Source organism: Pelmatolapia mariae, linkage group LG15 (assembly GCF_036321145.2).
Source record: "Pelmatolapia mariae isolate MD_Pm_ZW linkage group LG15, Pm_UMD_F_2, whole genome shotgun sequence".
NCBI lineage: Eukaryota > Metazoa > Chordata > Actinopteri > Cichliformes > Cichlidae > Pelmatolapia > Pelmatolapia mariae.
In genome coordinates, this window is record NC_086240.1 from 38537370 (window position 1) to 38552099 (window position 14730).

General features: G+C 40.3%; 1 protein-coding gene across 2 annotated transcripts in view; it reads right to left on the reverse strand.

Annotated features, from left to right (window-relative positions):
* Positions 1-1956: 1956 nt before the first annotated feature.
* The window catches only part of negr1 (neuronal growth regulator 1), a 170113-nt gene continuing 157339 nt past the window's right edge, over positions 1957-14730 (reverse strand). For both annotated transcript variants that reach the window (XM_063494801.1, XM_063494802.1), the window contains one exon: positions 1957-10491. In XM_063494801.1, the coding sequence (XP_063350871.1) occupies positions 10391-10491 (101 nt within the window). In that variant the 3' untranslated portion in view covers positions 1957-10390. The remainder of the gene's footprint in view (positions 10492-14730) is intronic.

Genomic DNA, 14730 nt, shown 5'->3' on the forward strand with positions numbered 1-14730 from the left:
GTTTTCAGGCTCTCAAGGCCTAAAGGGGTCCAAACAAGCAGGAGCAAGGTGGATCTAATAAAGTGGCCACTGTATATACATGTATAAAAATGTAATCATGTTTGCTGATCTGAACAGTCTATCAGCATCGGCATCATTTGTCAAGTGACGCCCACATTTCATTGCTGATAATCTATAAAAACAACCCTGAGTTTCCTAAAGAACATTATGCTGTATTTCCATAAGACTTGAACGTTACAGTACTGAGTTCATGGCGAGAACTCATAGCGCGGCCCAGCTAATTCCAGTTCCCAACAATGGCGGCAGCTACTTAGTTTTAATAATACTCTTACTACTCTTTCTGGGTCACAAAATAAACTTTTAACATATTTTCAGGTGAGAATGTAGCCGTGTAAACTTCAAATATCTGCTCGGTTTACCAAGACATCACATATTTGCGAAAGTGCGTCAACATTTTCGGAGACGTTTGTTACCCACCAGTAAGTAAATTGGTGGCCCCATGATCGGAAGGTCGGGGGTTCAAATCCACTGAACGGGTACCCTGACATACCCCTGAGCAAGGTACCGTCCATACACGCTGCCCACTGCTTCACTGGGTGAATGGTTAAATGCAGAGGAGTAATTTCCCTACAGGGACTAACACATACATCATCATCATTATCGTTATTATTGGCTGGGGCGCGCTATGAATTCTGGGATAGGTTGGGCCACGAAGGATACACCCGACCTATCCTTCAAATTCGGGGAAATGAAAGACGCATTTGTCAACCGCATTTGGAGCAGCCTTCAAATTGGGACAGCCTTTGTCGCATCGCTGTGACGTTATCGGCCTTCAAATGTGGCCTTCGAAGGATGCTGTCTATGAATTGTGACACAGCTACAGTCTATGGCCGCAGTGCTGCTTCAAGCTAAAATATAACTTTAGCATGCTAACATGCTAAATTAACTACTTACTTCATCATAATGAAGCATCACTTCATGATTTAGCTCGCTGCAGCACGAGCCTAAGTAAACGACTTGAATGTATTAGAAGAGTTAGAAACCTGATGTGAAAGAAAACTTCCTTTTGCTCTAATGCAAATAAAGCAAAATCTTGTTTGCAGCTGGAGGTACGGTGGTTATTTCCATAACATCAAAAAAGAGGAAACGCTGTAGGATTCAGTAAAGCTGGAATGAAAAAGTACAAAATATTCCAAAACCTTTAACACACAATTTTCCATATTCTGTGCTTTGCTCCACGGGATACTGAAGGTAAGTAACTGAAGGTAAAACTAAGCTGGTTTAGTATTATTCCTGAGCTTTGCTATTATTCCTGTTGGAATATTTTTGGAATATATCTCATTTTGAGATATTCCAGGTGTGAAAGCTTAACAGGTGTAGCAGCAGGGGGTGGGACTCAACAAAGGGTCAGTTACTTGCAGTAAAGCCCTCAAAGGCCCACTCACATCCATCCACAGTGAAGGGAGAGATACAGCCGAGCGTCCACACCTTTGATCAAACTGGAATCAAACTAATGCACTCATTAGTGTTTATCGAACGCCCACACACGGACCAATTATATTTAAATATCAGGGATTTTTGTAAATAACGCTGCCTTAAAAACATTTAAAAAATGCAGCGACATCCAATAATTTGTGTAAGATTAACGAATCAAAAGGTCTATTTTGCTTTTACATACATATAGTCACGAGCTGCACAGAGAAAACCACAAAGTATCTTCTAATTAAATGGACGACTCGGATATTTTTAGTCTCGTAGGCATGTTGTTATGAATAAATTACATCCATTCAAATCATTCTCTCTTAAACCCATAAAAGCGCCGCTTTGAGTGGTCGAGAAGGCGAGACGCGCTCTCTGTGAATGCGGTTGGCTGAGAGCTTTCGCTGCCACGGAGGTCTGATCAGGTCAACACAATCAACACAATCACAATCTGCAACTCCATCATCAACTGCCATTTATTAGTATCAAACCACTGCTACAAAATTACATCAAACATGATGAAAAGGGACTTGCATACGTGCTATACACAATGTAAGCTTTAAAGTAACTGAAGTACATGAGTTTCTTATTTCTGGACAAATATCAATATATATTTATATATATATATATATTATATATAGATATATCAATGCCAATTAAAGCCATATATATATATAATTCCAGTGATCTAGACCCTATAAATGTACAACTATACCCCTGGTGGCTAAAGGACCTTCATACACATTTACGTAAACATTTCCATTCGAGATTTCTCATCAAATGATTTTTCAGCATGAAGATTTAAATAATAATAATAATAAAATTAAAATACATACAGAAAACTTACAATATCCTCCAATTTTTTTATAATGAAATGAAATCAAAACAATGGCATGAGTAAACATTTTTAATTTACAGAGACAAACAGTGTAAATGCTGCACCCCGTACCATTTAAACCAATACAACACTGGAGACACATGATGCACCGGCGCTACAAGGGACTGATTTGCTGTGTCATTCAGTGTATAAAACTACGCGTAATCTGCCTTTTGAAGCGTGAAAACAAATAAAAAGGGATTACATTTACTGTCAGTCAAATAATGACATTTTCTCTATAGCAATCCTTTCAACTCTTCTTGAAAAATGACAATTGCCCGGGAGCTTCATGAGAAAACACTTTGCGGTGTGTGATTCAGTCATAGGCGTCGTGGAGAGACCTGGTTCAGATAGCTTGCTTTAAAACCTAGGCATTATCTCAGGCTCTGCATCATTGGCTGGCAACTTATTTTCCAGTTCACTGGAAATAATGAGGGACAGGTTGACAAATACTTGATGCACCCTCTATTTAAAATAGCATGTCCCTCCACTACACTGGCACCTGCCACATTTCAGAGGGATTTTAAAGGAGTCCCATCAGTCAGAAATTACTCAGTTTGAGCAGATATTGAAATGTTTGAGAGAAACGAAACAGGCCTATTTTGACAAAAAGATGACTATTGTTCCCTTTTCCCTTTAGAATAGACTCAAACTTACTCAGAGGCTGGTTATAGAGAAAGATATTCAAGCCCCCCCCCCCCCCTTTCTGCCTGGTTTTGACAGGAGGGATAGCATTTGCCTGCTGTGCAACAAACATATCTACCAAACTGAATGCATTCAGGAAACAGAGGTTTTTTTGATACTGACAACTCAGTATGCTGCTCAGGGAAATGGGATGGAGACTGCAGGAGCCAAGCAGCAGCCCCAGCATGTAGTATGACACAATCTCCCAGTTAAGACTGACAAAGGCACAGGAAGGGTTTCATTAACCGCGAGGTCAGGAGGAACCCCTGTCTCTCACAAGTCCTCCAGACTCTCCTCTCTGTTCGCGCTGTCCACAGATGTCTTTGCGAAGAGTCTAAAAAACCACTTTGACACCATCCTAATCACTTCCACACTCCACAGCATCCACCTATATATATATATATATATATGGATGAATTTGCAGGACTGCAAATACTCATCTTAATGTCATAACATGCACTGATAGGTTGAGGAGCTGTATCAACGCAAACTAACTCATTGTCAGGTATTTTCCCCCCACATTTGTCATTTAAGACCATACATGCCACTTACAATCTATTGCCTCTCCTCCCTGCTCTTACCGGTGACATGTACAGTGTATGCACTCGGCAGTAACGCGCTGTCTCAGAGTGTCACAGCAGTCTGAGTCACGATGTTTCCCAAGTCTCACATCCACAGTCGCACATGATCCACAAAATCCTCCTCGCTGTTTTTAAAGCATCAGGAAAGTTACAATAGAGTCAGGCACAGTATGTCAAAAAAGGAGGGAAGATTTAAAAACGTGCCTTTAACTAGCTGTAAAAACAATCTGTGTGCAGTTTGACGCCATGATATCCAGACCCTGGAAGATAAACACACGACAACACCGAACTATTCGCTAATCAGAATTATTGTGATTATCGTGACATTTCAAACCATGTTGGACTCATTGTTTTTTGTGTTGTACATTATATGGGTGAGTACTGTCAAGGGGTACAAATACAGAGGATCTCAGTTATAAGTGTGAGTGGTCATTGGTTGCGTCTTTGTTAAAGTGGAATGATTGGCTGGTGTTATAAAACAGCCAGTGTAAAGAAATATGACATTTGTCATGGCAGTAATGCTCTAAATAAGGGCTGGGTTATAGCTTTCAGCTGATTAATAGCATACTTTGAAGGCACATTCAGTACAGTACTCGTCCCCCCTCAGAGACTCACTTTCAACAGCTGTTGTCTCACAATGCAACAAACTCGAGCTCATAATAAGTGCATTCACAGAGAGCAGTGCATTTCTGATACATCGCGGTGAGAGGAAGAGGATGCTCTCAAATGGGGAAATTTAAAAATTCAGGATAGGGATTGCGGGGCCATAATAATACGCGCTAGCATGAATATTTAAAATCCTCTTATCTTAAATTTAAAAAGTGGAGAGATTTTTTTGCCTCCGCTGTCAGCTGGGAGCGTGAGGTGAGGCAGTGATCTCTGCAGGTGGGTGGCATGGCCTCTTTTCAGCTTGTACATCAGCACGACTTTTTCATCTGAACTTTTAAGAGGTAGGTCACACCGTGGATGTTTTAGTAAAGAGTGTATTCGGGTCATACAATACTAGAAAGCTCCGTGCTATTTCCAAAAAGGTATAAAGTAGCACAGGTGCATATCGAATGGAATGAGCGGTGACTTATGTCCGCTGATGTCTCCAGATCACGTATACTGAGCGATGCATGCCAGTCAGTGATGATGATGATGCAGCGCAAAAGGTGGCTAATCCTGCGTGCTGTGGAGTCTGGCGATCTGTGCTCAGGAGGCTTTGTACAGTGATTGAGGCAGGAAGGGAGGGGATCAAATATGCATGATGCTGCACATTTGCAATGATTGATACAATGATTGTTAATTTGAGCTGAAACTTAAAAAAAAAAACCTTGCTCAACCACAACCTGTTTACGCCAGGGCGGATCCAGCAGGTCTCTTTTAGAAGGGAAGAAATACACTAAATGACAAGATGTACAAACAGAATAATATTAAACTAACTTGCATTAACAGACAGATAATGGAAGCTAGGGGTGAGGTGCATACAAATCTAAACATTAGCAATGGCTAATGTAACGTTAGCTGATGTTAGCTACAGTTTCACAGAGTGACAGAACAAACATCTACTCTGTTTTGACTTATCAAGACAGATTTAAGTGATTTAAATATGTGTGATTTTTAAAGCATTTTGGGGAAGATTGACTGTTTTAGTGTCACTTGCTAGCTATCGAGCTACAGAGAAATTAGCTTTAACTGACACATGATTGTTAACCACCTGGCATTAGCTTCCTTGCTATTTTGGGTGTGTGATAATCATGGTAACATTGTAGCCTCAAGCGAATGAGGACCACTGGTTGTGAGGAAAAAAAATGAGTATTTCCCAGTTGGTTGGAGAGTTGTTGATGGCAGTTGCTGGGAAACTGACTGCTAAAGCCAGCGTCACACAGACCTGTCACTGCTGGCTGCAGCAGTGAAGCTTAGCTTTTTCTGTTCAGTTTATGTTGCACTTTTTCAAGTTTTACTGCCAATCAGCTAGTCAGCTGTAGTTGGTAGTTAAGGAGATTTTTATCTGGTGCAGCACAATCTTTCCACCAATTTCACCTAGCGACAGCAAATAACTCCCAAGAATCACTTGCCAACCAGTTGGGGAACAATGATTATTTCCTTGGGACTAGTGGTTGTATCATAGCATCACATGAGAAACTGCTATTGAGCTGGATTATGTGCACTTAAAACACATTATACTGTGTTTTATCAGTCTTCACTCATTTGAGAGCACATATTTGGGTGCACCAACTGCTTGAAGTCCAATTTTTAGCTAGAATGGGCAATATCATGAAAGCTAGTTCTTAAGTTGAAGAACTACATACAATGTGAACATATTGTAAATTAACGGGTACTTAAATAACACCTTTCTACTTGGTTGTGCACTGAAAGAGCTTCCTACTCCAGCCACACATACACATTCATACAGTGCTTTTCTATGTGCCCCTGTGCTTTTTAACATTCACAACCACACTCACACTCTGACAGATGCATTGGGGGCAACTTGAAGTTCAGTATCTTGCCCAAGGATACTTTGGCACATGGACTTGAGGAGTCAGGGATCCAACCACTGACCTTCTGAGTGATAGGTGACCCGCCATACCACCTGATCCAGACCCATCCCAATCCGAAAATGCGTACATAAAAAAAACTAAAATAAGATATTAAAGAGAAAACAATATTTAGGATGCAGTGAAACCATGGATGGTATAAACCATGGACATAGCATCTGTGTTGGAAAAATGAAACCAGTGCAGAAGTTCCTTAAACCTGCATTCTATCTGAAGGCCACCAGATGGCGATGGCTGTGGTAGCAAAAAGACATCTGGTCCAATAGACATCTACAGGAAAACGGCTTTCTGTTTTGACCTCTGTAAACACTTTTTTGCTGAGTTTATGGGCTCAGTCACTCGTTGCGGAATATAAAGAATAAAAAATTACATTTGTGATGTAAATCTTATATCTCATACTATGTGTCAAAATGGAGGTGTGGTCTGAAACTGGCTAACAAGCTGTCAATCACAAGTTATTAGCTAATAAGCATAAGGTTTCACAGCCAGACCTGCCCTTCCTCATCACGTTTTCTTTTTTTGCAGCCAAGAGGGCGAAAACACTCGATTCGGGACTTCACAGACTGATGGGTGACATCACGCTGGAAACTGTAAATAAAAGATGTACACCCACTGCTTGGTCATTTTAGCTGTGGCCAGGTTGGTGTTTAGAAACCTGATTGGCGAAGAGTGGCTCTGACTGCAAACCCAATAACACTGCAAAACCGTAGTTACCGAACACGAATTGCTTAACCATCTAGTTTACTATAAATGGGACCATACTTTATAAAATAAAAGTCACGATACATCAAAGAAGAACTAGTGACAGAGACCATAACCTGACGAGTTTACTGTGGTCATAAAACAAGTGAGAAGTTGGGTCATTTTGCCACAGACTTCTATGCTATTGGAAAACAAAGGCTATGCCGGTTTTTATTGACAAGTTTATGTCTGTTACTATGAAAGACTTTAAATGCAAACATAGCAAATTTACAAACTGGTGCAACCCACACGAGCTTTTGGCGAATGTTTACAACTTAGCATTTAAGCTCATTTTGTAGTTTTGCCGAACGCTTTAAGAAAAAATCTGCTTCATGGGGGGAAATGACGTGCAGTGAGGTTGTAGCGACGGGCCGGCGTACGCTGTGAGGATGCTGTCTCAGCTACCTTTACTCTCAAAACATCATGAAGTAACAATGAAAAACTCCTCTTGAGCGCTCATTAAGTCAGATGTTGCTTTATCTTGTAACATGAAGACTTTTATTGCAAATAATATTGATTTGATAAAAGGGACTTGTTAATACCATTATTGAAAATAATCAACATCCATTACATTTCATATGGAATACTAGCATGGTTTTAACTGCTTAACAAGCAACCAACATAACTCCAGACTGTCACCAATGTGCCACAATAATCATCATGACTCTGAACAGCAGTTGTTTTTAGTTTATCAGCAAAGTCGATCGAAAGAAATCACAAACAAACATAGCCTGGCAATCTGTAAGAGGTATGTCTTTTTAGACCAGGTTTATGAACCAAACGTTTGGAAAAAACTGCTTCCAGTCATAAAAAGTATGAATATCTGTAAAATGCCCACCTCAAAAACACAGGTTAACTTTGACATGCAGCACAACCATACTCTCTGCACATCGTCAAACACGCAAGTGTGTGAAACTATGACTACACACTGGCTCTAAAGATCAAAAGGTATCATATTTTCTCCAAATATACACACATTGACTCTGTTCTATAATACTGTTATATTGGTTCACACCCTCTCTCTTTCAAAAAGTAGGTAATTTGATTGCAAACATTGTTCTTTTAATGTACTTAAATCAACAACAGTTATGGCATCTAAATGAACCAGACAACATTATAAACTATGCCATACTGTGCCTCATTCAAATAAATGTCACATATTCAGTTTTACATGTTTCAAATGTATTTTTTTACATTGTTTTCATAAAGGAAGAGAATAAATATACGTCTGACCCATTTTCATTATACCTTAACATTTAAACAAGATCATATGGTGCAGTATTTTTATAATTTGTAAAACAAGCTGATAACAACTTTAGTACAAACAATAAAAGAAAGAAACGGAAAAGGAAACAACAGAAAAGCTCAGCAGACCTCAAAACAAATCACCACAAAACGTTCAAATAATAATGTTTGTGCTTTAAGTCTTTTAACTGCGATGGCTATTTTTCTATAGATTTGCAGTTGCAAGTTTGCTGTCTTAAAATACTCTGAACTTGAATGCTGTTAGTCCCTCCACTGTTCGGTCCAAATCCGAACGCGTTATTTGGACCGGAAATACTGCATTTGTACAACTGACTTATTTGAAAATACCTGCAGGAGCCATCGGTTGGATTTGACTGAATATAATGCCTAATTTAACAGATAAGTCAGCTAATGGTTCATGAACATTCAGTCATCAATAATATGTCAAAATGACAAACAAGTTGTGTCATATTGAGATTCTCTCCAAGCGTCCTTTCAAAAAGAGGGTAATTTAATGTCTATGGTACTATTAAGGCATCACAGTACAGTTTCTCTGTTTCAACCATGAATTAAGGATACGTGAGGATGAATATGCCACGCTGACAGCCTTGTCTAAAAGCAAACACTGATTTTAAGCCTTGAAAAGTTACAGTTTCTGCTGTTAGGCTGAATTTAAATGACCTCCGATGCACACTGATCATCTCTTTGTTAACCTTGATCATCTTGGAGAGGGCTGGTAGCACCTTAGGCCATGTTTGTTTGGTAATGAGCATCTTCTCTTCATCATGAATAACATGAAAAAAAGTTAAAGTTGCAAAAGGTGCAATTATTGTAGGTTTTTTGTAGATTATGCACTTAGCCAAATATGGCTTTGACTCTTTATTTGAAGGGAAAAAAAAGAGAGCGGGGCGTATTTCTGCATTTAATTCTCTGCACTGGAAAGGAGAGTAATAAAATGCAGTGCAGCAGAACGGTGCTTTCCCAGACTCCATTATCCAAGTTTCATACCCAAAGTTGGGGGCGAAAAAACCGATCCTACAGTATGGAGCTGTGGGTTTTCAGCCAAAGATGATCAGTAGGTACGCAGCGAATTCAGAGACAAAGTGCTCTGCCCTGATGCCTACTGGAGGTGGAGCGCAAACTAAAAAGAAAGAAGCAGCTCAACTTGGGCCTCGCCTTTTTCCTAACTGCAACAATTTGTCATATTCTTCACATACACTGACTCGCTGAAGAAAAAAAAGCAAGACAAAACAGAAGGAAAAAAACAGAGAATATACTTTTTTATTTCTATTTTCAAGAAAAATGTAAACATGGGGCGGCGATGTTCCTCCTTTCATAGCGTACAAAGTCATGGTTTGTGTTAATGCTCTTGGTCGAATGAGAAAAGCTGGTCCCACTTTAAAACAAAAGCCTACGCTATATTAAAATATAAAGATACAATACAGTATATTTTGCTACTTTTGACGGCTGCCTGATTGAAGCGGTTAGGCAGGCATAGCAACTGAAGGACCCATTTCAGGATACGACAAACACACCTTCAACACTGTTCATCATTCTATTGAGTAATCGTGATAATACAGGTCTTGAAAACGCCCTGCCTTTTTTTTTTTATTATTTTGTTGTTGGTTTTTTGTTGTTTTTTAACTGTGTTTTTTTTTTAGCGCACTCCATGATCAAAAATTGTATTGTTAGGAATCTAAATGTCTTTCCTTTGTTCAACAGCCGGTAATACATTCAATACAACATTGGTATGGTAATTCTTTGTACTGAGAGACTTTGCGGAATTGCTTCTTTTTTAGTCGTGTACAAAAACGGGTGAAGATGTCAATTTTGCGCCATCGCCTCGCAGGGAAAAGATGCATGAAAGTAACTCATTTGAAAGGTTCGAGGGGTGGGGGAGGGTGGGGCTGTTGATTGGTGTGGGGGTTGGGGATGAGCACTGATTCACAAGCTGGTCAATCAATCAGAAAAGGAAAAAAAATAATAAAGAGGAAATAATAATAATAATAATGATAATAATAATAATAAAAAACATCATAGTATTTACATGACAGAAATTTCACCAAATAAGAAAATAAGATTAAAAAAAAGGAAAAAAAAACCATTTCCCCACACAAAAAGTAACGCTGATTATTTTCCCACCACAGCTCAACAAACTGTACCAGATTGGATTCCAGCCATCAGCAATGTCAAAAAGGATTCATAAATGCTCTCGACAGTCATTGTGTCTGGGCTGGCCTCTGCTAGTACACGCTGATGAAGGAGGAGAGAGCCATGACCAGGTACCGGCAGGCCAGCGGGATGTGCGCACTTCCTGTGCTCCCATAGGGTGCAGTGTTGGGCGCTGTGGGCAGGAAACAAGAGAAGCTCTGATTAGTTGTGATTGCACTTTCACTCGCTGCACGACCATTTGCAAACCCCGCGGTCAGCTTGGCGTTGCGTGTCCAAATGACACAGCAAAAATGGCAATTACCGTACCACTGCCACTGATTCCAGTTGGCTTGTGAGACAGAGTTAAGCTCTGATACTTGTAAAAAGGCTGCATTATAATCTCATGAACAAATAAATGTAGTAAAACTATCAGAAGAGATAATTACCACACATGAACTCATAAGACTTTTAGTAATTTTACTTTTTTAACAATAGATAAAGGAAAACAGGACAAGCTGTAAAAGATAAAGACATTAGAAACACTAATAAACATATGCATACATAAGTAGCTTTACATACGCATTTGAACACCAATGCATTCGTACAAACATATACCAATAATCATGCATACATACTACATTAAATAAATGAGTGGATACAAATCTGTATATAGTTACATAATGAATTATATGAGATGAAGGAATTTGTTGGGAGGGTCTTAAGAAAAAAATTCTAAATTAATTAATTAAAAAAAATAATGGGAAAAACAGCCCACAGATGAAAGAGGTGGTATCGTCCACGTCAAAAACGAGTCTCAGTAAAATGGTTGGTGACATCCAAGACTTTCCTTTGACCAGCTCTCAGTTTCCTCCAGACCTGGGGAGGGAGCCCCTGGGAGGGGGCCTGTTGATATGGCAGTGAATGGTCAGAGATTAGTGTTCTGTAAGGAAGTCAGTGAGTGATGTGGTCAACTACATGTTGCACACCTGCGAGACTATCCTGATGGGCATCTCAAGATATCGCAGCACACTCTTTGTGTGAAAGTTAACTCAGATCAAAAAACATAAAACAAAGTCCACTTCTTTGTAGAGCAAATTTAAAAACTGCAAATGAAGAAAAATAATGATCAAAATCAATCAATCAATGACCAAAGAGTGAGTAAAATGTTAACGCCATATTATGTAACTGAGTTGAATGTTAAGGTTTTTCTGACACATTTATAGATTACTGATCATGTGACCATCCAAAACTGTCCTGACACATTTACTATTGTTATAGTACAACACTATGAGCCAGTAAGTTTTTCACCCACTGGTGTGAACTTTACCAGTTCTTTGTACCATATGGGCTTCATAAGGTATTAAATATAACATCCAGAAGTGACGTCATTACTGCTGAACTCAGAGGAGGTTCTCAGAGATTACTGCAACATTTATAGAAGATGAGACCTTCGACAACAGTGAGCTGAAAACGCCACCATGGTCGCATTTTTTCTGTTTTTTATTCTTCTATTTGTAATCTAGAGGTTTTTTTCTGTGCTGCAACACCTGTCATTTAGAAGCAGACTGCAGCGAGCATAAATGGTTATGCAGCGAGCGGTGACGAATGCGTCGCCCATAATTGCGGCTTAAAGCAGTAATAGTCAACCGAGACAGGTGTTGGTGTGTTATGCTGTCTGATCAGATCACTTCTCCGAAATGAACGAGGGCGTGGACGACCTGATCGACAGCTGTTTTATTTTCCTCTTAGTTTTATTGAACACTCGGGTGCCTGGACAGACCCAGAGGGTTTTGTGACATCATCTACAGCTCTCCGACTCCCTGCAGACATTCTGACCTGTCATCACAGGAAAAGTGCAGGTGGAATAATGACATTAGTGATGTTTTAATAGAGTCACATTAACTAGAAAACTATTTTTCCGCATTTGGCAACTGATTGCAAGTAGTTATGGTGACCTACTGGTCTCCCAGATGTTAAACGGCCAACCTCCTCACATTCTAGGTAAGGGTGTTGCAATCACCTTTCCATCGTAAGGTGATTGTGTGGGTCGCAACCCGTCTCTTTTCAACAGGTCACATGACTTGAGCTTGCCCATTGCCTATCTCACTTTGCAGTTGAATCTCCTGCAGCAACAATGTCAACGCTTATGGAGAAATGTCTGAATTTGTGCTTCGGACCTGTGAGGTTCTGGCTGGACTCTGAATGTAAGTAGTTAATGTGAATTTATGTGTATGTAGAATGCAACAGATTTGACTGCATTCAACTGCAGACTGCATCTTGTGTATGTATATATAAAATTTTTTATAAAATATACATTTTTTTTATTAAAGCAGACAGATATTTGAGGTGTGCCAGCTCTAAATGTGTATGTACTAAAGGTGCGGCCAGATAACAGTTTTCTCTTTCCAAGTGTAATATTTCCTCCAATAAACTGGCGTGAAACTCCACTGGGACCTTATGGTTTTAACAGCATTTAATACTTGAAAACAGTGGTGCACCAGCACATACTGCACTCTGTCCACCACTACAGCTAAAAGATTTAGTAAATCCAACTTTAACCGGACATACAGTTCAATCAGGAGTAGCAGCACCAGAGTCCAGAAAAAAGAGAAAAAAGCCTTTTCTTCCATCTCATCTATTTTTAGTTGAGTGTCAAAACACTTATTCCCCCTTTTCCCTCTTTCATATTAGTGGCCCAAAAAAGTCATCAGTGGAGAACAGTTGAGGGCTGAACAAGGTCTTTTGTAACATTGCTATTGAAGGAGGCTTTGTTTTGGCTTGTTTGTGTTTCTCTGACCAGCAGACAGCCACAGTAATATGAACAGGTCTCTCTGGAGAGCTGCGTCAGGCGGGCAAAGAGGAAGAGGGCAGCCTTTCATTTGGAAAAGGGCTACTCTGCCTCCTCATCACAGGCACACTCTTAGGTTGTAGCTCAATAAAGCACACCTCACAGGTTACAAAACAAACACTCCATCTGCACACACACACACACACATATATATATATATAAACCTGCATGTACAGGTCACATGCGTGCTTGCACAAAGAAGTGGGCAAAGCAGCACAAACAGGCTCTGCTGCACCAGGGGAAATCATGTGGTGCACAGCCCATATCAGCAGGGTGCCTCTATTTACACAGCCATGTAATTAGTTCACAATGTAACTCCTCTGATGTGGACCTCACAAACACACAGCCCAAAGTGAATGACGACAAAACCGAACGCAGACATACCACGCAGAAACACAGATTCCGTCGCCAACATATCGAGCCGTTTTTGTGGCGTTTCAAAGGTCAGAGATGCATGATCTGCAAGAATCTCAGCCCCTGGTAGTGAGGGCTATGCATTTATTCAATAAGAACCTGCAATGGTTGCCATTAGAGTGTTATATGAACGCTAGTGTGTTAAAATAAATACAATGATGCAGAGATTGATCTTTTTTTTTCTTGCCGACATAATAGCTTGTTATTGACAATTTTCACAGGAGATGTGATGGAGAGAAAGGGAAAAAGCCACCCCGTTATCACCTGATATTTTCAGGTATTATTTGTCAGCGCTGAAGTTGTTTACCTATTAGAGTGAAAACTATAAGCTTGTCTGACAGATGTAAAGGGGAACAAAAAGGGAAAAAATCAGTGAACAGAGGTGCACAATTACACCGATCCGCCACAACATTCAAACCGCCTGGTGAATATGGTAAAGGTACACCCCAGGCTGCCAAAACAGCTTGGACCTGTCAGCGAATGGACATGGGACCCAGGGGGTTGTTGGTGGTGGTGTCTGGCGGCAGTGGGATATTGGCACCAGATCCTTTGGGTCCTGTGCAGGTTTGGGCCTTCGCAGATCAGATTCAACCCACAGATGCCTGATCGGGCCGGGATGTGGGGAGCTGGCCTGGAGCCTTTTGTTGTTCTCCTCGAGCCATTACTAAATAGCTTGTGATCTTTTTCTGGGGAAGCGGTGCATATCCAGGCCGGAATTCCATCGTCTTCTTTTGTCTTTACGAATGCAGATAAAATAAGATAGTTGATGACTGCAGCAAATACCTTCTCTCCTTTTCTTTCCATACGTGCTCTTTACTTAGCGCAGCCAAAGCTTGCCTAGACGTGATTGGTTAATAGATATGCAGAATCTATTTATAGAGATGAGCCGGGGGAGGCCGGTGTCGTTGAAGTCTGCAGAAAACGTTTAGCTCGGTGGTACGTGTCAAAGTAACATCCCTATAATTGCAAAGACCTGAGGTTCACCAGAAGGACCTTCTACTGTAACAAGACAATCAGTGTTTTTCCACCTTTGCTGTAAGTAGTTTTAATGTGTCTGATGTGCGATGATATACGTGTTATGTCCGTGGTCGGCTGGCGTGAGCCGCAGACCCTCCCTCTTCTTTCTCCTTCTCGCCTTTCTTTCTTTGTCTCCCCTTTCCACCTCTTTCT